Below are 24876 nucleotides of genomic sequence, written 5' to 3' on the forward strand. Positions count from 1 at the left end.
AATTGTCATTTAATGAATGAAATTTTTAACCGTGACCATAATTTCACAAATCACTTGCTCCGTTTATGCGTGTTTCTTCGAAAAGAAGGATCTACTTCATGCGTTGGAATATCATGGCACGATTGTCTGGAAAGTGCAGTTGATTGCAGACAGTGAGACGGATCAGAAGCTTGGGATGAAGAAGAGTTACCTTTAAATATAAAACTAGCAAACAGTCTCCTTTGCTGGGAATACAGAATGTCTACACTGCCTGATACAAAGGGGTATTATTTATAGAAGACAAAACAGACCCTCCACAGATAGGACAATTTCATGGCTCTTAAAATTCTTATTACATTCCAATGGCTGCCATTGCCCCAAGGCTCCCTAATGTCTAATCCTAATTTTATTTGGAAGCCTCAACTACCCTCACTGTCCTTGTAGCCCACCAGGAGGAGGAGCTCTTTCACCCTTCACTCAGGGGAATGAATGACTGAGGACTTTCCAGTGGAAGAATCCTATGTTGAAAGCTGCCTTTCAGAAAGATTATATTCTCAGTGACAGTAGGATCAGCTCATATGAAGTGGAGACTAGGGGCTGATTATTGCAAGAGTGCATAGCAGAATAACACACAGAGAAAGGAACTAGGGTTGTGAGAGTTTAAGATCAGAATACAAAAAATATAGGGTGTGAAATATAAGCAATAGAGTAAAAAAATGAGTTAAGCTTTATATCGTGGCAAGAATAGGAGGAATGAATAAACAGGACTTTGGTTCAGTGGAATGTGAAACATTTGATTTTGTGCACAGTAGATATTAGAGACTTGGCAACCATCCAGGTGTTGATGTCTTAGTGTTCTTCATAGGTGTGTGTGTTCGAGTGCGTGGGCATGTGTGTGTGTGTGTGTGTGTGTGTGTGTAATATACTTAGGAAAGCTTTGTAGAAGCTAGCAAGAGGTGTACCTAATCTCGAGTCCAGCCCTCAGGAGATAGAAGATGGGCTTCGCTATGTTATGAGAAAAGTAAAGCAGTGGAGGGTGGACACCTTCTTGGGAGACTTTTCTTCATCAAAACTCCTAAACCACAGTGTAATTTTAGAAGAACTTGGCCTATCTGTATAGACAGATATAGCAAAGACCCTAAGTTCGTTATGTTCCAAATTCCAAAAGGGCCTATTCATCTAGCCACTGCTCCAAAATAGAAGAATGACATGAATACCACTATAATTTAAACTTTTGTAGCAAAAGAAGCAGGAACTTTATAATCATGAAGAAATACAAAACTAGTTATTTAACTGAAAAATAAAACCATTATGACCATTGTTCCTTTTCTTACCTCTGTCATGTGAATGATGTGATGTCCTTGCGGATACTTTATCATACTGGATAATACAACAGTCAAGAGACAACATTAGTAATTAAGCTTCAAAAAGGGATTTTTAACCCACCCTACAGCAACCCAACACAGTACCCACATCAATCCCCACCTCTTTCCCTAGCCTGCTTCTCAATGCTAATAAATAATACCAGGGTTGTTCTGGGTGTCTCACACAGGTACCAAAATATAACAATGTTCAAAATTTAAAATTATGTGACTACCCCATCTTTTCAAATTAGCTTCTCTTCTCTATTATTTTGACTAGATACATGGGCAGTACTCAATGCCAAAAACCATTAAGAGTTGTTTCTTTTTGTTTCAGAGGAGGCTAATCCAATCCAATTTAGCACACTTCTTGGAACTAAAATAGACAGTTCTGACCCGAAGGAGTGCAGCTTCTAGAACAAATACAACCCAATATCATGATTTCTCATATGAAGGGAGGGCAAGCACTTCAGAACCTACACATAAAACTGTCACTACCTTCCTCATCTACCTAAGGAGTCACACAGCTATTTAGTGGCCAAGTCCTGAATATAATCCTGTGATCAGTTGAATATGTGGCCTCTAGTTCAATCTCATGGCCACTGCCTTAGCTTGGGTCCTGGTTTCATTTTTTAGTCTTACACTGAACCCAGCTCCTTTTACATGCTAGGCAAGCACTCTGCTACCCAACTAACTTCCCAATCCCTGTACTCTACATTTTTATCACAGCTGTCCCAGGAGACTTGGAACTAGCTTTCTCTCTGTTTTCTTTTCCTCCATTATCTTTTCCACAATGGCAGCTAGATTTTCATTTTAGAATCCAAATAATTCTTTCTTCCCTTCACACTGCAACTAAGAAACGTCAATGTCCACACTTCAACAAGTTTCTGGCTTCAATCTATCTTTACAGGGTCATCTCCTTCATTTCTTTGCCTCATGCTCCCATACTTTCACTCCATCTTCAATATCACCTCAACATATCCTCACATCTATCAAAGTGGAAAAACCCTATTTATATCACAAGGTTTAAATCATCTAAACATTCCTTTAGTAAAGCCTGTTTAGAGCTCTCAAGGCAGGACTGGTCTCTAGATCTTCTGTACTCCCACTGATGTTTATACAAATGAAATCTTTTGGAATGTGTGAGAAGTTTTGTTTAAGTGTGCTTTATACTTAGATGGTCACTATCTCACATCTCCATATCTTAGCTGACCTACATTTCTTTTTCATTCTTGCTTAACCCCAGGACTTGGCCCACAGTAGACTCTCAATAAATGTGAACTATTGCCTTTGTCATTAGCATCACTCTCATGATCACCACCATCATACAATGCTTACACTCTTTTCTGCTAAAGTTATAGTATGCTAAGCATAAAGCTGACTCAGCATACTTTGTCATAGAGATGGTAAAGACCCACCTAGAACTCCATCATTTCTGACTACACAATATCAAATTAAGGAAGAGGCTATCCCATACAAACAAAAACTAGATAAATTCACCATCAATGCAGAACATATGTGATACAAGTTTCTACCTTGTGATTTGATGTATTTTGTATACCCCTCTGTTGAGGTGGTAAAGTCGTTGATGTCTTAACAAAAACCTTCATGTTATTTTGAGAATGATGGCTTGATCCTAAGGTAAACCAAAAGAAAATCATATGATTTTGGAAGTTTATTAATTATCAATGAAATAGAATAAACTGCATATAATGAAAATGTATACTTTCTTTAGTTTTGATATATTAAACTCATGAAACAATCACTAGAACCAATAAGTGTTTCCATCACAACAAAATTTTCCTTATGCTTTGCTCTACCCAGTATTCCCACAAATATTAAACCATAAAATTTCAATTACGTCTGGTTTCTAGAGAGTCTTGAGATGATCTCTGGTCTGAGATGCTCGTTTTCTTTGCATACTGTGGAGGCGCTTAAAAAAAAAAAGAAACATTGAGTTTTAATAATGGTCATAGAAAAAGATAAAATAGCAAGTAATAAAAATTGGCAAGTGATTGCTACCAGGCTTTTGAGAATAAGACCAGGGGAACAAGAGTAGAGACTAATTAGTCCACAGCTGCAGAAATATGTGTATATAAGGTATTTCTGCTGCCAGTGGAATGCTTGTTACTGTATATCTCCAAGATCAAAGTTAAAGGAAGCATGGGACCCAGAAAGCACATTGGCAAGGCCCTTGCTTCTCAGGTTCTTAGGGCCAGAGGCTTCAATGACCTCAATATATTCTTCATTCAGCACTAAGGAAGGACAGTTATGCAAATGGAACAAAGGCTACCCCTCTTTCCTATAGTCACAGCCATGGAACAACTTGGTGGGTGGCAGCATCATAGATGGCAGCTCCAGAGGCATAGACTGAAAAACTGCCTCTGGATATTCTTAGGAATAGAAAGGTACAAAGATATGTTAAAAGACTTGTGAACTGTAAAGAGTGGTCTAGTCTGAAGCGGGGGGCGTATGGAGAGAGCATCTTATCCAGGGGGCAATAGGAACTTGGATGCTATTCAAAAGCATTACCCAAATTAAATCATGCACTTAAATTAGAGGATTTCTTTTTCATATTATAAGCAGAAGAGGTCTTTTCTAAATCCAGTATTCCCATATATTTTAAATTGTAATAATAAAAATTCAATTACTTATTGCTTCCATAAGCTGTTGAAATGATTTTTCCTCAGCGAAACTTGTTTTCTTTATAGTTGGTGGAGCTGCTTGAACCAAAAAAATCCAAAAGGACAGTTAATTTGTGCAGTGAAAAGGACAAAATAACAAATATTAAAGAATGACAGACTGCTAATGTTGGACTTTTCAAAAAAAAAAAAACAGGGAAAAAGAGTAGGCAAAACTATTGCTGTTGGAATATATGTGGTTCATAAAATATTTCTATTACCAGTGACATGACTTTGTCACTCTAGGTCTCAAAAGCACAAAGCTAAAGAGATGGGATTAATAAAGCCCATAAGCAGAGCTCTTGGTTATTGCTTGGTTCATATTGCTTCAGAAGCATCAGTAGACCACCTTGTCAGCAATGTGTGAGGAGAATTTTCTAGGGGAACCAAAAATAGACAGATGGAAAACCTCCCTGGGAAACAGAGCCAAAGGGTAAGGGGTGGCAGCAGTAGAGGCACCAGCAGACACGGGGCTTGGAGAGATGCTGACTGGGAAAAGTAGCCCTCCCTGCTCATGAGACTATGAGATGAGGCGTACCAATTAAGTAATCAGACTTCCAATCTATAGGATAACCGAGAGGGCGTAATCATGGGTAAACATTGCTTCAACGCCATCATTTGATGAACGAAGCTAGAGGCCTTTCTTTGCATTATTAGCAGAAAAGTCCATTACCTAATCCAGTATGCCCACTCATTACTATTTTATAATAACCAAAATTTCAATTACATTTTATTTGGATAGGTTCATAAAACATTCTCTGGTCTGAAGCACTTGTTCTCCTTGTACTGGGTGAAGTCACTAAAAGAAAAGACAAGTGAGTTAATAGTCAAATTGTCAACAGGAGAAAACAGGAGCTAATAAAAGTGCCACTGACTGCTACCAAGTTGGGCTTTTCTAAAATCTCTAGAGGAGCAAGACTGAGGAACACTATCTTGTTGAAGAAATATAGGTGGTAAATAAACATCTGCCTCCAGTGATGAATATGCCACTGCAGTTAAAAGAGGGGCAGGGCTAAGAAGTCACACAGGTGCTGGGCAGAGGTAGCGCACACCTTTAGTCCCAGCACTCAGGTGGCAGAGGCAGGCAGATCTCTGTGAGTTCGAGGCCAGCCTGGTCTACAAACTGAGTTGTAGGACAGCCAGTGATACACAGAAAAACCCTATCTCAAAACAAAAGGGATTTAAAAAAAAAGAAAGAAAAATGACTGGCTGGTGCCTTGATCCTTCTCGACTTGTAGGGCCCCAGGCTTCAGAGATCTAGTAGAACCTTTGTTCAGCAATATGGTAAGATAGTTTTCCAAATGGAACAAAGATTCAGGATAAACCATCCCTGAAAGGTCTAGGTGCTGAGAAAGGGGTGGCAGCAAGGTCAGACACAGAAGATCTGACCCTAGATCTTGTTGGAGACAGAAATGAGCAAAGCTAAGTCCACAGTAATGGGAGCTGTGCTTTGAACTGGGCTTGGGGAATTGTTGCCTGTAAAAACACTGAGCTACATTCTCTAGCAGTGTGGAGAGAGAGGCACCAATTGATTAATTGGGGGAAGCTAATACAATGGACCACAAGAGTGATGGCACTTTTCACAAGTACTATTATGGGATATGTCATTCCATAGACAAAAGCATTGCCAACCATGAATTAATGAAATTATAATAATATTTCAATTACATATTGAGTGAAGATTGTCTTCCATTGGTTTCTGGTCACTGAAACTTGTTCTCTTAGTATTTTGATAAAGATCTTAAAGGGAAAAAAAGACATCAATTTCAAAAGTGGAAATGGTAAAACATCCAATGTTACAAAGCCAAGTTTTAGTACTACTCCATTGTGTTTTGCCTAAAGGCCTCGGGGAACATGCATGGTAAAAAATGTGTGTCAAGGTATTTCTGCCTTGAGGGATGTTGTGACATGTTAGTGTAGGTCTCAAAAGCATAAAGCCAAGGAAGAGCAGGACTGACAAAGGACACCGGTTAAGGGTCAAAGACAATATTCTGTTTCCAGAGTCCCAGGCCCTCCTCTGTCAGCAGCATAGCAGCTGAGTTCACTAGGTAGAGAAAAATAAGTTAGAAGTCAACTCTCTGCCAGGCAGAGCATCTGAACATAGGGTAACAAGATCAGAGGCTAAAGGACTGCCTTAGTTCTCTTTGGTGGTGGAAATGTATAGAGACATGCTCAGTTATATGGACTATACAGTGAAGGCAGGTGATCATTGTTCTAACTGAATTGTAGAGTTGTGTTCAGGAAATGTAGTTTACCCTACTGTGAAAAAGTGTAAAGAGCAACAGCAGTTGAGTGAACGGGGAGTGGAACTGAGAGGGTGACAGAGAAAGTATGCAGAGTTAGTATCCATCTCCCCAAATATACCAGTAGATAGATGATAATGGATTATAGATGATAACAGATTATCTGCATTGTATGCAGTAGAGATAAATACCAAACCATAAAGTACCTAGTCCCATAAATTACTAATTTCTAAGCAGGAAAATGCAATTACATTTTGCTTCTAGAAGGTCTTCCATGAATTTGTCGTTAGCAAAACTCCTTCTTCTTGTGTTTGGTGGATCATCTTTAAAAAAAAAAGACATCTATTTTTAACAAAGGAATTGACAAATTGATACAATGACATTCATTATATTAACATGACAATTGACTACTTTACAGCTGAGGTTTCCCCAAAGACTAGGAGAACAGGAGTTGGGTAACACTGTCCTGATACAGAAAGTCTACATGATGAATATCGTTTGTGCAGCATTGGAAACTACTGATACAGTAGATCTCAAACCCTCAAAGTCAAGGAAAGACAGAAAGTACCCTAGCAGAAGGCTTGGTCCTCTAAGGTTCCTAGAGCCATGGGTTTCAGAAACAGCAGTCTCCATTCAAGAACATGAAAGGAGAGTTCTCAAGGCACAATAAAGCATTTAGAGGCAAAACCAACATAGGAGGCAGAACTGGTGATCAAGAAATGGCAGCAGCAGAGACAGGCTGTAGGTATATCTCCGGCATCTCATTGATAATAGCAAAGTAGAGATGCGTTAAGAAGCAGGGAATGCAGGAGAGTTGGGGCTTCAAAATGGGCTTGGAATTACAAAAGGGGGACTTCCCTGCTTTGAGAGGGTGGAAAGACTAACACTGAATGAGGAATTTGGAGTCTAACCCAGAAGGCCATGGAGATAGTAACATTGTTCATGAGTACTATCAAAACTACATCATCTGACAGAGGATGACAGAGGATTGTTTTCCCTTTTCATTTAACAGAAGAGATTCCCAAACTTTATATTCCCACTAATCCCTAACTTTCCAGAATAACATTTCAATTACATTTTTGTTCATTATGTTCATGAAACACTGTCTCTTCAGCAAAACTTGTTTTCTTCCCACTGGAATGGTGATAGTCTTTAAAAGAAAGAACAGACATTTATTTTTAATTGTGCAAGTACCAGAGTAAAATTCCAGTATTACAATCATGGCTACAACTCAGTTAAGATTTTCTGAAAAGACAAAGGTAGTAAGAGTGAGGGACACTCCCATTGTACAAACACATGTTGTATTTAACCCATTTCTATTGCATGGGAAATGATTTAACAAGTTGTGAAGGTCACAAGTTTCACAAGAAACATGAAAGGATAACTTTCTAGGCAGGTGTGCCCAACCTTCGGATATCATGTCACATTGCTGTCATCTGCAATATTCATACTCGAGAAATGTGGAATTGTGTTACAAACAATAATGCCAAAAATATCTTTACTGTTTAAGTAAGTTTATAATTTTGTATTGGGCAGCATTTGTAGCTCTCCTTGGCCACAGGCTTGATGTATCTGAGTTTGAGGTAAAACCTCCTTGAAAGGCAGAGCTGCTGAGCAAGGTGTGGCTGCAGCAGAGGCACAGATTGAAGATCTACCTCAGAATCACATTGGCAATAGAGAAGGACAGAGGCAGTTCAATAGCAAGGACTATTGGCAACGTCAAGGTTATAAATGGGGCTTTGCAGAGTTGTCACCCACAAGATGAGTCACTCTATTTTCACTCTAGAACACAGTGGGGTTAGCACCAAATTAGTAATTAGGGGGTTTAACTCAGGGAGACACAAGATGGCGAGAGTATTACCCCAAATATCCCATTTTGCATGAGTATAGAGGATTTTCTACTTTTTAATCAGAAGAGTTCATTACATTACCCAATCTAGAGTTCCCACAAATTACTGATTTCTAATGATAAAATTTCAATTACGTTTCGGTTCCAAAACTTCTTGAAATGCTTGATCCTCAGCCAAACTTGATCTCCTTCTATCTATTGGAGAAACTTAAAGGGAGGAGGTGTTTATTAACAGGAGAAAAATAACAGATAACATGACAAATGTTAAAATGATGGCAAATGTTAAATTGGGACTTCCCAAAAGAGCCAGGGGAACATTCTATGCTGCAGATATGTAAATGAGAAATGAAATGTGTCTGCTGTATATGTTCCTGTGTTGTATCAGAGACAAGGGAAGGTGGGGAGTGAGAAAGCACACTGGTAGTGGTCCTGGCACTAAGTTTACAGGGACACAGCCTTCAGATGCACGAGAAAAGCCTCTGTTGAGAAATCTGGAAGGACAGCTCTCCAGGTGAAAGAAAGGGATCACAGGCAGAGGGCTGCCATCTGCAGAGGCACATGCTGAAGAGCTGCTTTAGCTTCTCATTGGAATAAATAATACAGAGATGAGTCTAGTAGTGGGAGTCAAGAGAAAGTTGGGATTCTGAATTGGGTTTGGAGAGCTGTCAGTTGTAAAAAGTGGTGTATCCTGCTCTAGCAGTGTGGAGAGAATATCACTGAGTAGTTAAGGCATTTCTTCAGGGGGCAGTAGAGAAGATGACACAGTTCCTAAGCATTAACCCCAAGGTAACATTTAGTGGAAAGGGATGGAGAATTTCTGCATTATAAAATTTTACTTACATCGTGTTTCCAGAAGTTTGTAAAGTGATGATTGGTCCTCATCAAAACTGGTCCTTGTCATTTGTGAGGTGGCTGTAAAAAAAAAAAAAAAAAAAAAAAAAAAAAAAAAAAAAAAGATAGTTGTTTTTAACAATGGAGATGACAAAATTAGAAAAATCACAAATATTAAAAGAATCATTGACTACTACCCAGTTGTGCATTTATTTCTAAAAGGACAAGGGGAACAAAAGTGGGTGACATTCTATTCATATAGAAATGTGTGTAGTGAATAAAGTATTTCTACTGCAAGTGACAATACATATTCCTAGAGGTCTCAAGAGTCCAAAGTCAAAGGAAAGGCAGGATTGGGAACGCGTACTGGCAGGACTCTTGATTTTTTGCTAGCCTCATGAGTTTATAGACTTGAGTAGTACTAAGTTAAGTAGTAGCAGAACCTCCACTCAATCATCTGCATTGTTGGTTTTTGAGACAGAGCAATAGACTTGGAGGTAAACTTCTTGTGAGGCAGAGCTGCAGAGCAAGAGGTGGCCCAATAGAGACACAGCTGAAGATCTGCCTCGGGATCTCTTAGTAAGGAAAACCACAGGGGAAAAGTTAAGGAACCGTGTCTATGAGGATCTAAATTGGGCTTGGAGAGTTGTCAGTTGCAAAGAATGGGTCTCCCTGCTCATGGGAATGCTGATAAAGCCATACACATTGAGTACTAGTTCCAGAGTCTAATCTAGAGGGCAGTAGAGATGGTAGCACCACTGGAAAATGCTATTGCTAGGCATCATTTGATAGGTGTGATCCGTGGGTTTATCTGTATGCTAAGAAGGATCCCTACCAAGTATCATAAATTATTACTAAATTCCAATTACAACCCAGTAGTTACATTTTGATTCCCTCGATTCTTGCATCAGTCTCTCGGAGACGCTAGTCCTCATACTTGATATAGATGCTATAAAAAAAAAAGACATTTATTTTTAGCAGTGGTAAAGACAAAATAGTTAATGACAAGTATTGAAATAACTACTACTTAATTGTGCCTTCCCAAAGAACCAGGGGAACAATAGTGAGGAATGCTGTGCTAGTACATAAATGTGGTGAATTAAAAATGTCTGCTGTCAATGGTGTATGTTCCTGTGTTATATCAGAGACTCATAGAACAAGGGAAGGTGGGGAGTGAGAAAGCACACTGGTAGTGGTCCTGGCACTAAGTCACAGGGACATAGCCTTCAGATGCACGAGGAAAGCCTCTGTTGAGAAATCTGGAAGGACAGCTCTCCAGGTGAAAGAAGGGGATCACAGGCAGAGGGCTGCCATCTGCAGAGGCACATGCTGAAGGGTTGCTTTAGCTTCTCATTGGAATAAACAATACAGAGATGAGTCTAGTAGTGGGAGTCATGAGAGAGAGTGCTGAATTAGGTTTGGAGATTTCTCAGTTCAAATAAAGAAAAGCGGTGTTATCTTGCTCTGGGAGTATGGCGAGGACATGCCTGAGTAATTAGGGAGTCTAGACTAGAGGAGTGAAGACAGCGATAGTTGTTCATGATTGGTACCCACAAGACACCATTTGATGGGAAAGGACAGAGCTTTTTTTTTGCATTATAAGCAGAAGTGATCATTACCAAAGCCAGAATTCCTAAAAATTACTAATTTCCAATCATAACATTTCAGTTACTTTTTCGTTCCTGATGTTCTTGAGACGTTTTCGGCTCTGCGAAACTTGGTTGCTTTTGAATTGAGGAAGCTTAAAAAAAAAGATATTTATTTTTAATCAATGGAGATGACAAAGTGATAAAATGTCAAATATTAAAATGGTAACGACTACTCAGTGGTATGTTCCTGAATGATCCACGATAACAACAATATAGAAAACTCTGGTGCTGTAGAAATTTATGTGGCCAATAAGATATATGTTTCTAGTGGCATGATATATTATTACTGTAGGCTTCAAAGGCTCAGGACCAAAAGGAGGACGAGGTTAAGAAAGTACATGGCCTTGTTCTTGGGAACATAGGTTTCAGAACAATTCGAGGCCAGCAATCTGGATGGATAGTTCACTAAGCAGAAAGAGGAGGATGTAGAGATGCTGAGCAAGGGGTGGGAGAAGCAGAGGCATGGGTTAAGGTCTGTTCAGGATCTCACTGGTAAGGCAAAGTATAGAGACACATTCACTAGCAGAGCCTGTTAGAAAGTCAGTGTTGTGACCCGCTCTTGAGAATTGTCAGCTACACAAAGTGAATGTAGATGGAGCAATATAACTGAGTAATTAGGGATTTGAATACAATGATCAATAGATTATGTGATATTGTTGTATAAGCACTGTATGTAATATACCATGTTATGGCTAAGGAGAAGATTGATTTGCCTTATAAACAACAGATACCATAACAAAATTGAGTATGCCTACAATTTTCTATTTTCTAGTCATCATACTTAAAGTCAATTTTTGGCTCCAGGCTTCCTTGGCAAGCCTCCAGCTCAGTAGCAATGGCACGAGCTGTCTTAAGGTTTGTAACAGAAGCTTTGAAACTTAGAAGAGTTGCCTATTCTGGTCTTGTCCTGTGTTGCCCAGACAGGACTTCAACTAAATCCTCCTGCCCCAGCCCCAAGAGAAATGATTGCAGGTACACTATTTTGTCTTGAGAGCATTTGAGGTGACTATCACATATGATGTATATGTGAAATCTTTCTGCTAGAAGTAGTCATCATCAGGTCTGAACAGAGGGAACAATGTCACTAATGTAGTCTAGCATCTGAGGCAGAAGGCCACACTTGGTCACTGAATTGTATTAGGAACTTTTTAATGACTCCTTTGTAAAAGTGCCGTTTCTAAGTCCAATTTCTGTTGCTCATATACTCAGTGTAGCATGATCAAACTCCCAGTAGCCACTCACTTAAATATAACAGGTGGAAAGTGAGTGTGATCAGGGGACATTGTATGAAATTACCAAATAATTAATGAAAATAGGGGGAAATGGTCTTCCCTGTCTCATCTAATCTTTTGTTCGCTCTGCCTCTTCTATTTCCCCTTGTAACCCTGTTTGCCCTCTTCCTCCTATCTCTTCCCCATTTCAACATAGCTTCTTTTCTCCTGATTGTCTTTTGATTCCTCCAGTCACACCTCATACCCTCTATTTCACTTCATTTCTCCTTCTCTTCCTCCATTTTTAATTCCTCTTTCTTCATTATACCTTTCAATTGTTTCCTCGTTTTTAGCTAGTCCTACCCCGACTCTCCACCTCAGATTGTGATTACGAATCTCTTCAATAAAATAACGTTCTAAATGTGACCAACCCTCCAATTCTCCAAGCCCTTCCTTGGAACCATCCACATCTTGGTATGTCCCTAGAGTTTATGTCTACTAGTTTTTACTACACGAACTCCAATGAAATATTAACTATCTCCATCAAGTTTGACAGTTTACTTAGAGTCCACCATGCAGGCCATTAAAGCTCAACTGTAAAGCCTTAACTCAATGGCTTATGTGATCCTTTAAACTTGGAGAGCCTTAGCCTTTTGCACTTCTGCGTCTAGTTTGTGTTGTGATTGAGATCCGTTAGACCCAAGATGGTTTTCATAATCTGAAATAGGTCTTCTACCTTTTACCATAGCTCATTAGAAAAACCTCTAAATGGGACCCCTGAGAGCTGTTAGTCTTCAATACCCTTTCGCAGCCTGAAATAGTTGTAACTGCCTTTATCCTAATTCTCTTTCCCCAATACCAAGGGCAGTTAGGGCCACCTGTTCTGAGGGGGTACTGAAGCAAAAGACAGTTAGGCAGGCAGTTAGGGACAACTGTTATTAGCGTGGATTGAAACAAGAGGCAGTTAGGCAGTTAGGGAGGATTGAAGCAAGAGGCAGTTAGGCAGTTAGGGAGGATTGAAGCAAGAGGCAGTTAGGGAGGATTGAAGCAAGAGGCAGTTAGGCAGTTAGGGAGGCTTGAAGCAAGAGGCAGTTAGGCAGTTAGTCACTTAGCCCTAGGAAGTAAGACCCTGATCCAACTACCTCAATGGAATTTCCTGACACTAATCCCATGTGAAGTCTTATGACCTTTCAATTATTGTTTGAGTTAATTATGGACCTCTGGGCTCATGAAAGAAAGAAACCTATCATCTTATGCACCACAAGACAAGTCACCTTTAACTCCATACCTAAAGTTTTCCTATCTTCCTCTTTGTTCTGTAACCATTTAAAAATGCACAGTCCTTGGCAATTAATGGTGTCCCGTCTTGAAACTCTTCATGCATTAGGAGTTCTCTTTTCTAATAAATGATACTTGTTGGAGCACTCGAGTCTAAGGGACTCATTCTTTATTGTCTAGAGGACAGGATCCTGTGACCCCAGCAACTTGTAACGCTATGCATTCCAGCTTGCTGCCTGTAATCCTTTAGCTTGCATTATCCTGTCCAGCTTTCATTAGGTTTAGCCTCGAAAATGCTTCCCTTTGTCTCATTCAAATAGTTTTATATGCTATTAAACTAGTTTATAAACTATTATATGTTAATGTATATAATATACATTATAGCATTATATACTATTAAACTATTTTATAAACTATTAAAAACTATCGAGTTTTATATACTATTTTACTATACTAATTTTTGTTTTTCCTTTTCTTTCTTCCCACCTTTTACCTACTTGCTTACCTTCCTGCTTATCTATCTATCTATCTATCTATCTATCTATCTATCTATCTATCTATCTATCTATCTATCCATCCATATATCTCTATCCATCCATCCATCCATCCATCCATCCATCCATCCATCCATCATCTATCTGTCTCTCTATCCATCCATCTACCATCAATGATCAATTTTCTGGGGTTTTGCTCTTTTTCTTGACCCCTACTTTTAAAATTTGTCCCCTACAATATAATTTCACTTATATTACCAGTCCGTACATCTCAGTCTTACATTCCCTCCAACTCTTTAACAATTCCTCCCTTATACACTTTCCTTCTTTTTATCTTTCTTTATTCAAGCTTTTTAAATTTCTATATTGCTCATATTTGAAAATGTTTTTATTTTACTTTTTTCTGTATTTTTTTATCCTATGTTTACTCCTGGCTTCTCTGTTTTAAAAAGGACAATAAGAGAGGAAAAGGCTAAACCTTACTTCTTAGTAAATAGGTACTAACAAGAAGCAAGGAGCCCCATCCTCTCACCCATCTGTGTTTGGCTTAAATCACTTGATGAGTCAGAGCTTTAACACAGTTGACGAGAGACTAAAAGCATATCTATACTTCCTTCCTACAAATATCACTGAACCAATTCCTCTCCTCTACCCTTTCTTTCCTCCCCCCCTTTCCCACACCAGTATTTTCTTCTACTGCTTTTTCATCTTCAAGTTCTATTTACCCGCATGTCTGCCAAAGTAACCACTTACCTTCAGAACTGTCAATCTTCTTTAGGTTTTATAGGCTTTTTAAAAAGTAGCCTTCTCCTCTTAATTTCCAACTGTGGATGTGCCCCTTTAAAAATTCTTCCTATCTAACCTCCCCAAGTCCCTCCCTTCTCTTCTCCATTTCTGTGTCTCTAATTCTCAGTTCACTTTTGCCTGTTTATAGGATGCTTTTCTTTTCTACATCCTCTCCTGACGTTAGTTATATGCCTCCCCTACACTTTGCCTTTCTCCTTTCCTCTGTCCCTAGCTTCTATTTTCTTTTCTTCTCTCTTTTTGTGACCTGGTTCATATTTGTTTTGGATTTTCCTACATCACTACAGTCCTCCTTTTGCTCCTACAGTCTGGTGATAGAAAGGAGCACCTGAGTTAGTCCTTGGGCCTGACTTCTGCCTTTAAAGTCTGTCCTCACATCTTCCCATCTTCCCACATATATCTGTAGCAATCATTCTTTATTTTATCTTCTTCTACTGATTCTTCTACTTTCCTTAGTTCTCTCGCCATTGGTTCCTAAATCTTCTGCTTGCTGAACTTCCACAGAAAGCCCAGTTTGGACAAAAGTCTTGCTGCATCAGTTCAGCCACCACTTTCCTCAAGCCTACATTTGACTACTCTCAATGCCTAGCCTGGTCCCTTGTTCTTGTCCAGTCCTCAGGGGTTATCTTATTTCCCTGGTCTTCAGCAAAAGTCAATAAGTCCCTTTGACCGGATCCTCCTCACCTCTCCTCTGACATCTCTTCCTGAATTTTGTATTTGCCAAGCTCCACTGACTCTGCCTGTTTCCACTCTAGCTCTCTAGTGGCAGATGCCCCAAGAACACAGTTGGAACTGCTGTCTAGTTCTTTGAAATCCCCTTTCCTTATTTTCTTTCCTGGCTTCTGTTGTCCTCTTCTTTTACTACTTCTATGCAAATTCCCCTTTAAATGTCCTATTTTCTCCTTTAAACAGTCTTATCTATTCCAATCAGTCATTCCTTGTTCTGTATTTTAGTGTCTACCCTTAAACCTTTGCTTTTCATCAACAGTGGTGCTTAGTCTTCCTTGCTGGGTTCATCTTTTGTTTTTATGAGACAGACTCTAACTTTGCAGTCCTCAATTCATAATTATCTTGTCTAAGACTTTTAGGTGCTAGGATTACAGATATGTGCCTATCTTGCTGGTCTGTTTCTTTTTGAAGTTTTTCTCCCTTCCTTCCCCTCCCTCCCTTTCCCTATCTTTCCTGCTTCCTTCTTTTTACTCTTGTTCACTTTCCTTATTTCCTTTCCCTTGATCTCCAATTCCTTTCCTTTCTTACAAATTGTCACACCTTTACCAAGCTCTTTCCTGCCTTTTATTTTTCTCACACCGTCTTTCTACTGGCTCCACACACTAGATTTTTCTTTCCACCTCTTTTAACATATTTTATCATTTTTTATGTCCATGGGTGTTTTGCATGAATAGTCTGTGAACCAAATGAGCTGGTACCCTGAGGTCAGAAAAAGGCTTTGTATCCCCTGGATCTGCAATTACAGTGCTGATCTGCCGTGTATGCCCTGGGAATTAAACCTAGGTCTTCTGCAAGAGAAGATAGTTCTCTTAACCGCCAAGCTGTCTCTCCATTCCCTGGCTTCATCCTTTTAAGGTGGATTCTATCTCTACTTGCCTGTTATCTTTTACTGTGTTTATATGTTGATTAAAATTTAGATCTCTCTTGCTGCTACAAATCTATTTCACTTTACTTACTCCTTTTCAGTTGTTTTTTCACTACCATATTTCCAAATTTTAAAAACTGTCCATTTTCCTGCTCGTCATTTTTATACTTTTTACCCTTTCCTTCTCTTGCCTTTTCTTTCCTCGCCTTTCCTGATTGCTTTCTCTCACTTATCTTCATCATTTCCTTCTTCCCCTTCTTCCTACACTTTTACTACCTTTCCTGCCATTCTTCCTCCATTGTGCTCCTTTGTCTTCCTCTGTTTACAAGCTCCTGTTATTTTCATTATGTGTGTGTGTGTGTATCTGAGTGTATATGTGTGCACCTTATGTATTCTGGTGCCTGCAGAAGAGGGGCGTGGATCACTGAACTGGAGAGCTACAGGCCTCTGTGTCACCTGAGTGTTGGGACCTACGTTGGTCCTTTGCAAGAACAACAAATGGTCATAATCACAGAAACATCTCTCTGCTTCCTCAGGCTCCTGTTTTTTTTAAGTCTCTGCTTCCCCTCATCCACTTTCCGTTGTCTTAATTTACTGGCTTCATTTTAGAATTCAGTCTGCTGAATTGCTTCCTCTACCGGATACGGTGTATTTTATACTTTTTACACCTTGAATCCCCCAATGTGCTTGAGTTCCCTGTTCTCCTGCGAGTTTTCTTTCTATATGTATTCTTTCTCTTTCTACTTCTTGTTAGCTTTTCCTGTTTTACTCTGAAAATACGCAGGAACCTACCTATCTACCAAGGATCATCTCTATTTTCTTTCAACTCTTTAAGTGGCCTTTCAAAATATCTCCTACCCATATTGTACCAGTTCCTTACTGTGTCTCTACTGCTCTATTCCCTTTTAAGTTTTGTTTTCTACTTTTACTTCTTTTTTACTTGGTTCATTTTGGTTTTCAAACTTTCTTTTGCTTTTCTTTCACCTCTCTAGACTTCATCTCCTTCATTACTCCTTTCTCTTTCCATTTCCTTTTATGAGTTAGCACGTTATTAGTTCCTCCTCTTAAACTCTTCTCTTTTCCTGCTCTGCTGTTTTCTGATTTCTTTTTGATTTGTCAACATATGTTTTAGTCTTTTTAAAAATTGATACCCCTTCCCCCAATAAGGTTTGGATTTCTTACTGGCTTCTTCTTTTCAAACTTATCTCCCACACAATTCCCTTTTCTTTTTTCTTGTTCACACTGACTTAAAAAAAAAAAAAACAACTTATCTTCTTTCTTTCTTATTCTTGTTATTTTGTCCTTGTCTTAGACTTTTCATTTCTTTTTGGCTTTTTTTCCCTTTCCCATCCTTGATAGTTTTCCTTGCTTCTGCACTTTCTCCCTCTTCCCTTTCCTCTCCCTTTCCTCCACTTTCCTCCTTTTTATTCCCCATTTCTCTCCTTTTACTTCCCTTTCTCTCTCCCATTTCTTCTTCCCTCCTCCCACCTCTCCCTCCTCCCTCATCCCATGTTTACCCCTCCTGCATCCCATTTTCCTCTTCCTTCTCCTATGTTTACCCTCTTTCCTCCCACGTGTACTCTCCCTCCTCCCATGTTTTCCCCTCCCTCCTCCTATATTCACCCTTTCCTCCTCCCATGTTTACCCTCCCTCCTCCCATCTCTCTCCGCATCTCCTCTTTCCTCCTATTTTCCCTCTCCCTCCTACCTTTTCCATCCTTCTCCCATCTTTACCCTTCCCTCTACCTATCTTTACTCCTTCTTCTTTCCTCTCTTCTTGTTATCCATTTCCTTTCCATTCCTCTCTCCTTTTCCTTCTTTTTAATCCTTCCTCCTCTTCCTTCCTTGCTTCTTCCCCCTTTTCACTCTTGTCTCTTTTCCTCCTCTTCCTTCCTCTTCCCTTTTTTCTCTCCCTTGCTTTTTCTCTCCCCCTTTCCCTTTTACCTCCCTTTCACCCCTCCTGCTTCTCTCCCTCCTCCTTCCCTCCCTCATTTTCTCTTTCTTCCTCTTTCAGACAGCATCTTTTGCAATGTAGCTAAAGCCTCAGCAAGCATGCTGTCCTGTCCTTACTTCCTTTCTGGATCACCACCTCCCTTCCTCCCAGCCTCTTCCCCTTTGCCAGTTACAGACCCCTCTTTCCCCTCCTTACCTTTTTAAACTTACTTTTATTTTTTTTACTGCTCCACCTCTTTAGCTTTGTAGGGTTGAAGTGTCTTGGATAAACCCTGCACACTTTCCCTGAGTGTGTTGGAATTTCTTCCATACTACAAATTTTCACTCTTTTTTCACTAGCTCTCCCTTGCTTGTCTACTCTTCCTCTTTCTCTACTTCTGCCTAGCTCTTATGTTCTTCATTCCTCCCCACCCCACGATTAAGTCTATTAAGGCTGGATTCTACTGATTTTCTTCTCTCAGTCCTGGTCTTCATTATTTCTTTTTCATCACCTTTATCTACTAGGTGTTTCCTCCTTTTCAAGTTTTTTGTCCTTGTTTTTATTGTACATTGTAATCCTCTCCTCGGATCTTTGTACACTATCCCTTTCTTTAATTTCTGTGAGTTCTTTTCTCTTACTGGTTTGTTTTATTTCACTTTTTAATGTTTTCTTTAACTGTCTTAACTTACTTCTCTCATCTTCTTCTGCATTTCTTACCTGTGTGTGCATACTATCTCTTCCTACTGTCTGTTTGTTAAACTTTATATATGTTGCCTCCCATAGTGCCTGACAGAGGAATTGTGGGCTCCTAGTACTTAATTTTGCATGGAGCTTTTTTATAAGCATGTAAGCATAAGGTGTTTACTATGTGGTTGTTCAGCCTCCACCTGTCTCCTTTGTCTTTTCTCTCTTTCTCACCTGTTTCACTTGGTCTTTTGCTTTCAGAAGTACTTCCTTCCCGCTTTCCTTCTTTACTTTCCTTCTCTTGAAGCTTTTGCAAATGGTAGGCAATTCTTTTCTGTAGCATTACTTGTTTCTATCAAATATTAAAAAAAACATGTTAAGTATGTTTCGAATTTAAATAGAAACTTGTCAGTAAAAACACAACACAGATGATTTCAAATGTGAAGCACACCTTTGTTACTGTCTGGAGATATCTAAATTCACAATGAATTTGAAGAAATGTAGTAAGAGGTAAGTTTTTAAAGCGTAACATGAAATTGTGTGTATGCATGTGCATGTTTTCTTGCCAGCTGGAAATTAAAGCTAGGGTTTTGTGCATGCTAGGCAATCCCTTTACTCCTTAGAGAAAGCATTTTTTTTTTCATAACTCAATCTAACTTAACTTTCTGGGAACTTTTTGAATTACAGACTTAGGCTAGAATGGGTCTCTTCATTGATAACTATCTTCTGAAAATCCATATTTCAAAATATAAAAATGTGCCAAGAGCCGTTCTTAAAATAGCCCAAGTCCAGCAAAAGCTGACTACCTTTCGGTTAATTTCTTCTCGGATTTTCCGATGATATTCTTCGACTTTTGTTTCTCTCTTAACTTCGTCTCCGATCTTTGACAGAAGTGACATCTCCTTGAATTGCCAATCCTAAGGGACATGCCATTACAGTGATCATCATATGTTTATTTCATTTTAAAACTATTTTCTCTTTCTTCAATCAATACACCAATTAGATCAAATCAATGGCTTAACAACATTTGGGCCAATAATAAAGCAAATCTTGCATTGGGGTTTGGATGTGCTTATCTGACACCCATTGGGAATGTCTTGGTGGATGCAATGGCATGGAAAAGGAGTGACATTGCTTTGTTATTAAAAGCATTAATCCAGCACAACATGACTCTAAAGATGAATCTCAAAAGATATTGGCAAAAGGGAGTGTTTTTTTTTTTTTGAAGTCAGAGAGGATATCACATGTAACTTGATGGTTATAAAGGTATTCTGACAGAGAAACTATACAAATAGCCATGTCAGAGCTCATGTGGAGCTCAAAGGACAACTCTATAGTGTGAGCTCTCACCTAATTTCCCATATGTTCTGGAGCTTGAACTCAAGTCAACAGGCTTGGATAGGAAGTGCTTTTACCTATGAATCCATCTGACTGCCCTGGGCTTTCTCTTTAAATTGAAAAAGAACTACACACAATATAGTGAACCAACTGTTTACAAATAAAACAACCATACAAGTTTCCCATTCACAGTTTTTTGACCCTCACCGCTTCAACTTCTTGGTGTAGGTTTAGTTTTCTTCTAACATCATCCCAATGTTGTCTGTCTTCTTCATTCATTTCTAGTGTACTTTGTTTTCCCACAGAGTTTTCAAGTTTTTCCAGTTCATTATTAATCATATTTAAATGTCTAAATAAAAGTGAAATAAAGGAACGTAAAATGGATGTTTCTTTTAGGATACCTACCTACAACTGTGGTAGAGCAACATGCATTCTGGTATAGTGTGAGATAAATCCATATGATTATAGGAGCCAGATAATGAACTGGCTTTCAGTTAAGATACGTCTCATTTCTCTTTCCCTTCTAAGGCTGAGGTTTGATCTCTAAATGGTAATGTGTGATTAAGTAGCTGAAGGAGGATGCACAGTTGGTAGAGGAATGGAATAATAGTTGCATTAGTCTTAAATAAAGTTGCTGTAATGTGCTCCTTGTGGCTTTAAAGTAATTTAAACTTATGTTTAAAACATGTTAACAATACTCCCTCTTCCTTTGGTACCTCAGGCTTGGCTCTCAGGATTGGCGATTTGTACTTTGGATTTCTAGAACAGTCTGACTTACCTTTTGGGCTGCTGCTGGCTCTAATTTCTCAGGCAGGAACTTACCTTCATAGCATTGTTATTAATGTTCTTAATCCCTGAAACTCTTAATGTACCCTTTATAATGTTTTTTTTTAATTATGTGTATGGGTGTTTTGCCTGCATGTACATCTGCACATTGCATGCATGCAGTGCCCATGGAGGCCAGAAGAGGACATCAGATCCTTTAGAACTGGAGTTATAGATGGTTGTGAACCACTATATGGGTGCTGGAAATCAGACCCTAGTCCACTGGAAGAGTATACATTACTGAGCCAACTTGTTAGCCTGCAATGATGTACCCTTTCTGTTTTCCATGTTGAAAACGCTGGGGGACTTAAGTGTATCTAATACTTTTATGAATCTATTTTCAATTATTTCTCATGTTTTTGTGGTTTTGGGTCTTTACAAAGTACCCATGAAATATTCATGAACTATGACTCTACCTGAGTTTAATCAAGCGTTCGTGTTGAGGGCTAGCTTTTTTCCCTTCTTGTAGCAACCACCACTGAAACTCAGCGGCGGCAGCATTGTCATGGGCTCGTCTCTCTTCATTTAGTTTGTTTACTTGATTTTCGATTATTTTCTGCAAGAAAATGTTTATTGGATGTTATATATTTGCCACAATAAATGTATCCTTTGACATATTTTATAAAATGTAAACTTACATAAATGTTTTGAGTTTTAAAAGCTGCTAATTCTGCTAATCTATTTTTAGGCCTTGCATGTCCTTTTCCCACAAGTCAAATGGGATGCCTTTTATAAATTCTTTATAGAAACTGTATTCCAAGAATATTTTATGGAAATATTGTGCAAAGGGTCTACCTTTTCAGAAAAATTTTTATGGGTCCCAAATAAAACAAATGGAAATGTTTAACTTACTTGTTCTCTTACATAATTCCGTTCAAAATCGATTTTTAAAGTGGTCAGATATTGTCTGTATTTGTTGAGTTCTTTTAATGAACATACAACCTACAAATCCAAATATGATAAACATTATTGTAGAATTGTAAAAACTATAACACATTTAGTGAAGAGTATAAGATCATTCATTTTACTAACAGGTTTAGGATCAAGTATAATGATATGCATTTTGTAACATTTTTTAAATCACTATCTTTAGGCAACTGAACCTCCAAAAACCTTCTAAATATCATTTCACTAATACAGTTCCAAGTCAAAATTTCTTAGAAGTATGAAAAACAAATGTATCAGTGTGTCTGCATACCAAAAATGGTTTGGTAATTATCTTTCCTATCATTCAAAAATGTCAACTAGAATGTTTTTACAAGAAAAACAGCCACCGAATACTAAGCATTTTCTTGGCTTTCTTCTGTGGTATCTACGAGTGGTCAACTAGAAGTTGGCCCAGTATCAGAGCACTTAGAAAGTGCTTAGATTTTTTTTTGCTGGTCAGAAGTAGGCCTCAACGCACTTTATTATTGCCTGTGATGTATCCTTCTTTTTTTAGTTTCTTGAGAATGTCTTTTCGTTTGAAGTATGATTTTAGGTGTGGATCATGAAGACTTTTGTAGGTGGTTTCCATCAGTTTACAATATGGGTCACTAAGGTTAAAGCCAAAAGAAGGCCGGAAAAGCTGCCAAAAGAAACAGATTTGAAATTAATGAATGCAATTGCAAAATTCATGAGATCACATTTTAAAACATCAGTTTATTGAAATTATAATGTTCATTGAAAAAATGTAAGCAGAAACCAAAGTGAGAGAATGTGATGGGCTGGTCTGGCTAAATCCATTGCCTTTCAATTTCCCTCTTATCCTCCAGGTCTAATCCTTGCGTTAGTATTAACTCTGATCTACCTACATAACCTCAACCTTAGTCCAATTCCTGTATACAGAGTTCAGGGTAGACTGTCAGGAGCAAGAGGAGCGTACATGATAGGCCAGAAGGATCAAGGCACAGAAGAGGAAATCATCATATTGTACATGAGTAGTTCAGAATGTCCTCAATTTGTCACCTTGATGCTGTGGTTAGAGAAAAGTCTGGAGAGAGTGATTGCAGCTCTTTCTGGGGCTTTCTATTATTAAAGTGGGTTTAAGGCTAAAACATTGTAGCTCATTTAATTCTATTTGTATGAAAATGAAGGTGATACACGAATTGTAATCATATCAAGATGTTTCAAATCCAACAGCTAAAAAAGGGTAAAGCAATCCACTTAAACACCATTAGAACATAGTTTACCTTTTCACTTATATTTGTTGTGTAGAATATACTATTACTTCCTGGGATAACAGGTAGTTTGGCCCCGAGAGGCAAATCTAACAGATTAGCTGGTCCAATCTTTGGAATGGTAGGTTTCTGTTTTTTCTGTGGAAAGAAGGTAGAAATTTTTGTCTTTTCTACTAGGAAGTGCTCATTTAGCTTACATCAGTTGCCTCACTCCAACCAGATAGCACAGCCCAGGTTGTTAGGCACTTGGGTGGAAGAAACTCCTTGCCTCACCAGTTCGTAAGCCACTACCCTACTTTTGGGTCCTGCCCAAGAGTATCAGCCAGTGGCACCTTGAATCACTCCTTTCCCTAGTCAGAAGGTGACCTTAGTTAAAAACAAAAAATAAAAAACCAAAAAACCCCCAAACAAACCCAAACTGCCCTGTTTCTGTCCCCCAGCCCAGGCTCTATCCCCATCATTCCACCTGCTGCCCTGGGCAAGAAAGACGGGCGATAAACAAGTGGACACTGTGGATAGGTTACCACTCACGTTACTACAGGTATCTTTGTTGTTTATGTCGCGAGAAGCTGCTTTGGAGGCAGCAGTTTCAGCAGCCTTTATACAGTTGCTTAGGTACAAGTCCATGGCTACCCAGCAGCCCCCAGGGGCTGGGGACTGGGGTAGCGGACTGCCCTCCGGTCCCTCTTTCTGCGACCGTCTCCTCCAGTGTCCAGAACAAGACTGAGCCAAGGCCCTGGACACCTGGGCAACAGGACCTCAAGGACGCACACATCACAATGCTCCTTTGCTGGCGTCCTCAGTAGGTGCCCTGAAGGCCACGCCCAATGGGTGTCGCCCCTAAGACACGTCACACCAGTAGAGGTCGCCCCAATAGAAGTTTCCATAATGGATGTGGCTCAAACAGAAGTAGCTCTAACAGATGCCACATCGACAGTTGTTGGCTTCTAAAGACGTTGCCAAGAAAGACGTTGCCTCAACAGCCAACACCCCAACTGACATCGCCTTCATAAACTGCCCCAACATACATTGTTCCAACAGATGTCGCCCCAGTAGACGTCATCCTAATGGACGTCGCATTAATAGACGTTATTCTGGACGGTGGGGGCAAGGCCCCAGTCGCCTCTCTGGAAGCGCATGCGCATCACCCAGTTGCCTCTCTGGAAGCGCATGCGCATCACCCAGTTGTCTCTCTGGGGGAACGCATGCGCATTACCCAGTTGATGGTCTGGGAGCACATGCGCACCACCCAAACCTAGCAGTTTGGTTTGAGTTGGTAGTCTGAAAGGCCTCTAAAGAGTACCATGGGGGTGGGGTGTGGATTCTACAGCTCTCTGAAATGAGTACTCTCACCAAATGCACCAAAGCTATAATTTCTTTTCAACGAGCATCCAGATTCATATACAATTATGCAATTTTTATTAGGGTCATATTCCTGGATTTCTCTGTCCATCTCCTTTATAATCAGTTATTTACCTTTGCTCCAAGATATGAGAATTTCCAGTCCTATTTGAGACACAAGTTTTGTTAAAACAGACATTTAAGACTAAGAGTTATCTGGAACACTTTATTGAAGTATTTCAGATGCTATCCAAGATGAAAGAACCAGTCGTGGGACTAATTCACAAACCTACCAGCATCATGCCCAGATAGCAGCTGGAAAAACATCTGTTGAAACTAAGGGGCTGGGTGTTTAACAATATTATGGGATAAGATATATAAATTATTGACATTGAACCTAGATCAAGACAACAGAAAGCAGGTCAAGTCCTGGGATAAGTTAGTCCATAAAGAATATTTTTGTTAAGACAGGGTTTCACTAAGTAGCCTAGACTGGCCTCACAATCACAGATCCTCCTGTCTCAGCTTCCTGAAGGATGGGATTGCAGGCATACAGCACAATGTCCAAGCTTACAAAAGGTTGTTTGTTGTGGTTGTTAGAGACTTTGATCATACTAGGCAGA

The 24876-nt window shown here is 39.3% G+C and overlaps 1 protein-coding gene across 2 annotated transcripts; it reads right to left on the reverse strand.

Annotated features, from left to right (window-relative positions):
- On the reverse strand, window positions 1–23631 carry LOC110286968 (fibrous sheath-interacting protein 2-like). Of its 2 annotated transcripts, none has more exons than XM_021153655.1 (21): window positions 23444–23631; window positions 22925–23050; window positions 22159–22320; window positions 21606–21695; window positions 21170–21309; window positions 20136–20277; window positions 19397–19507; window positions 18825–18942; window positions 10617–10685; window positions 9828–9893; window positions 8954–9025; window positions 8249–8320; window positions 7340–7414; window positions 6516–6587; window positions 5690–5761; window positions 4749–4820; window positions 3992–4063; window positions 3202–3273; window positions 2876–2976; window positions 1314–1359; window positions 1–169 (listed from the first exon to the last, which is right to left on the reverse strand). In XM_021153655.1, exons 1-21 carry the CDS (start codon window positions 23537–23539, stop codon window positions 51–53), a joined length of 1965 nt encoding a protein of 654 aa, XP_021009314.1. In that variant the 5' UTR covers window positions 23540–23631; the 3' UTR covers window positions 1–50. The 2 variants fall into 2 exon arrangements, with proteins under 2 accessions (XP_021009314.1, XP_021009316.1); XM_021153657.1 differs by having other exon boundaries at window positions 37–169; window positions 3992–4060; window positions 23444–23620.
- Window positions 23632–24876: the final 1245 nt, after the last annotated feature.

This window comes from Mus caroli, chromosome X, assembly GCF_900094665.2.
Source record: "Mus caroli chromosome X, CAROLI_EIJ_v1.1, whole genome shotgun sequence".
Classification (NCBI taxonomy): domain Eukaryota; kingdom Metazoa; phylum Chordata; class Mammalia; order Rodentia; family Muridae; genus Mus; species Mus caroli.

What these genes read in the sequence shown, in the direction of transcription:
- LOC110286968 (XM_021153655.1), bottom strand. Translation starts at nt 23,539, where the DNA reads ATGGACTTGTACCTAAGCAACTGTATAAAGGCTGCTGAAACTGCTGCC. An exon ending in AGAACATCAGGAACGAAAAA is followed by an intron (nt 9,894 to 10,616) that starts GTAACTGAAATG and finishes TTTTTTTTATAG; the next exon opens with CATCTATATCAAGTATGAGG. An exon ending in AGAAGTTTTGGAACCGAAAC is followed by an intron (nt 7,415 to 8,248) that starts GTAATTGAAATT and finishes TTTCTTTTAAAG; the next exon opens with ACTATCACCATTCCAGTGGG.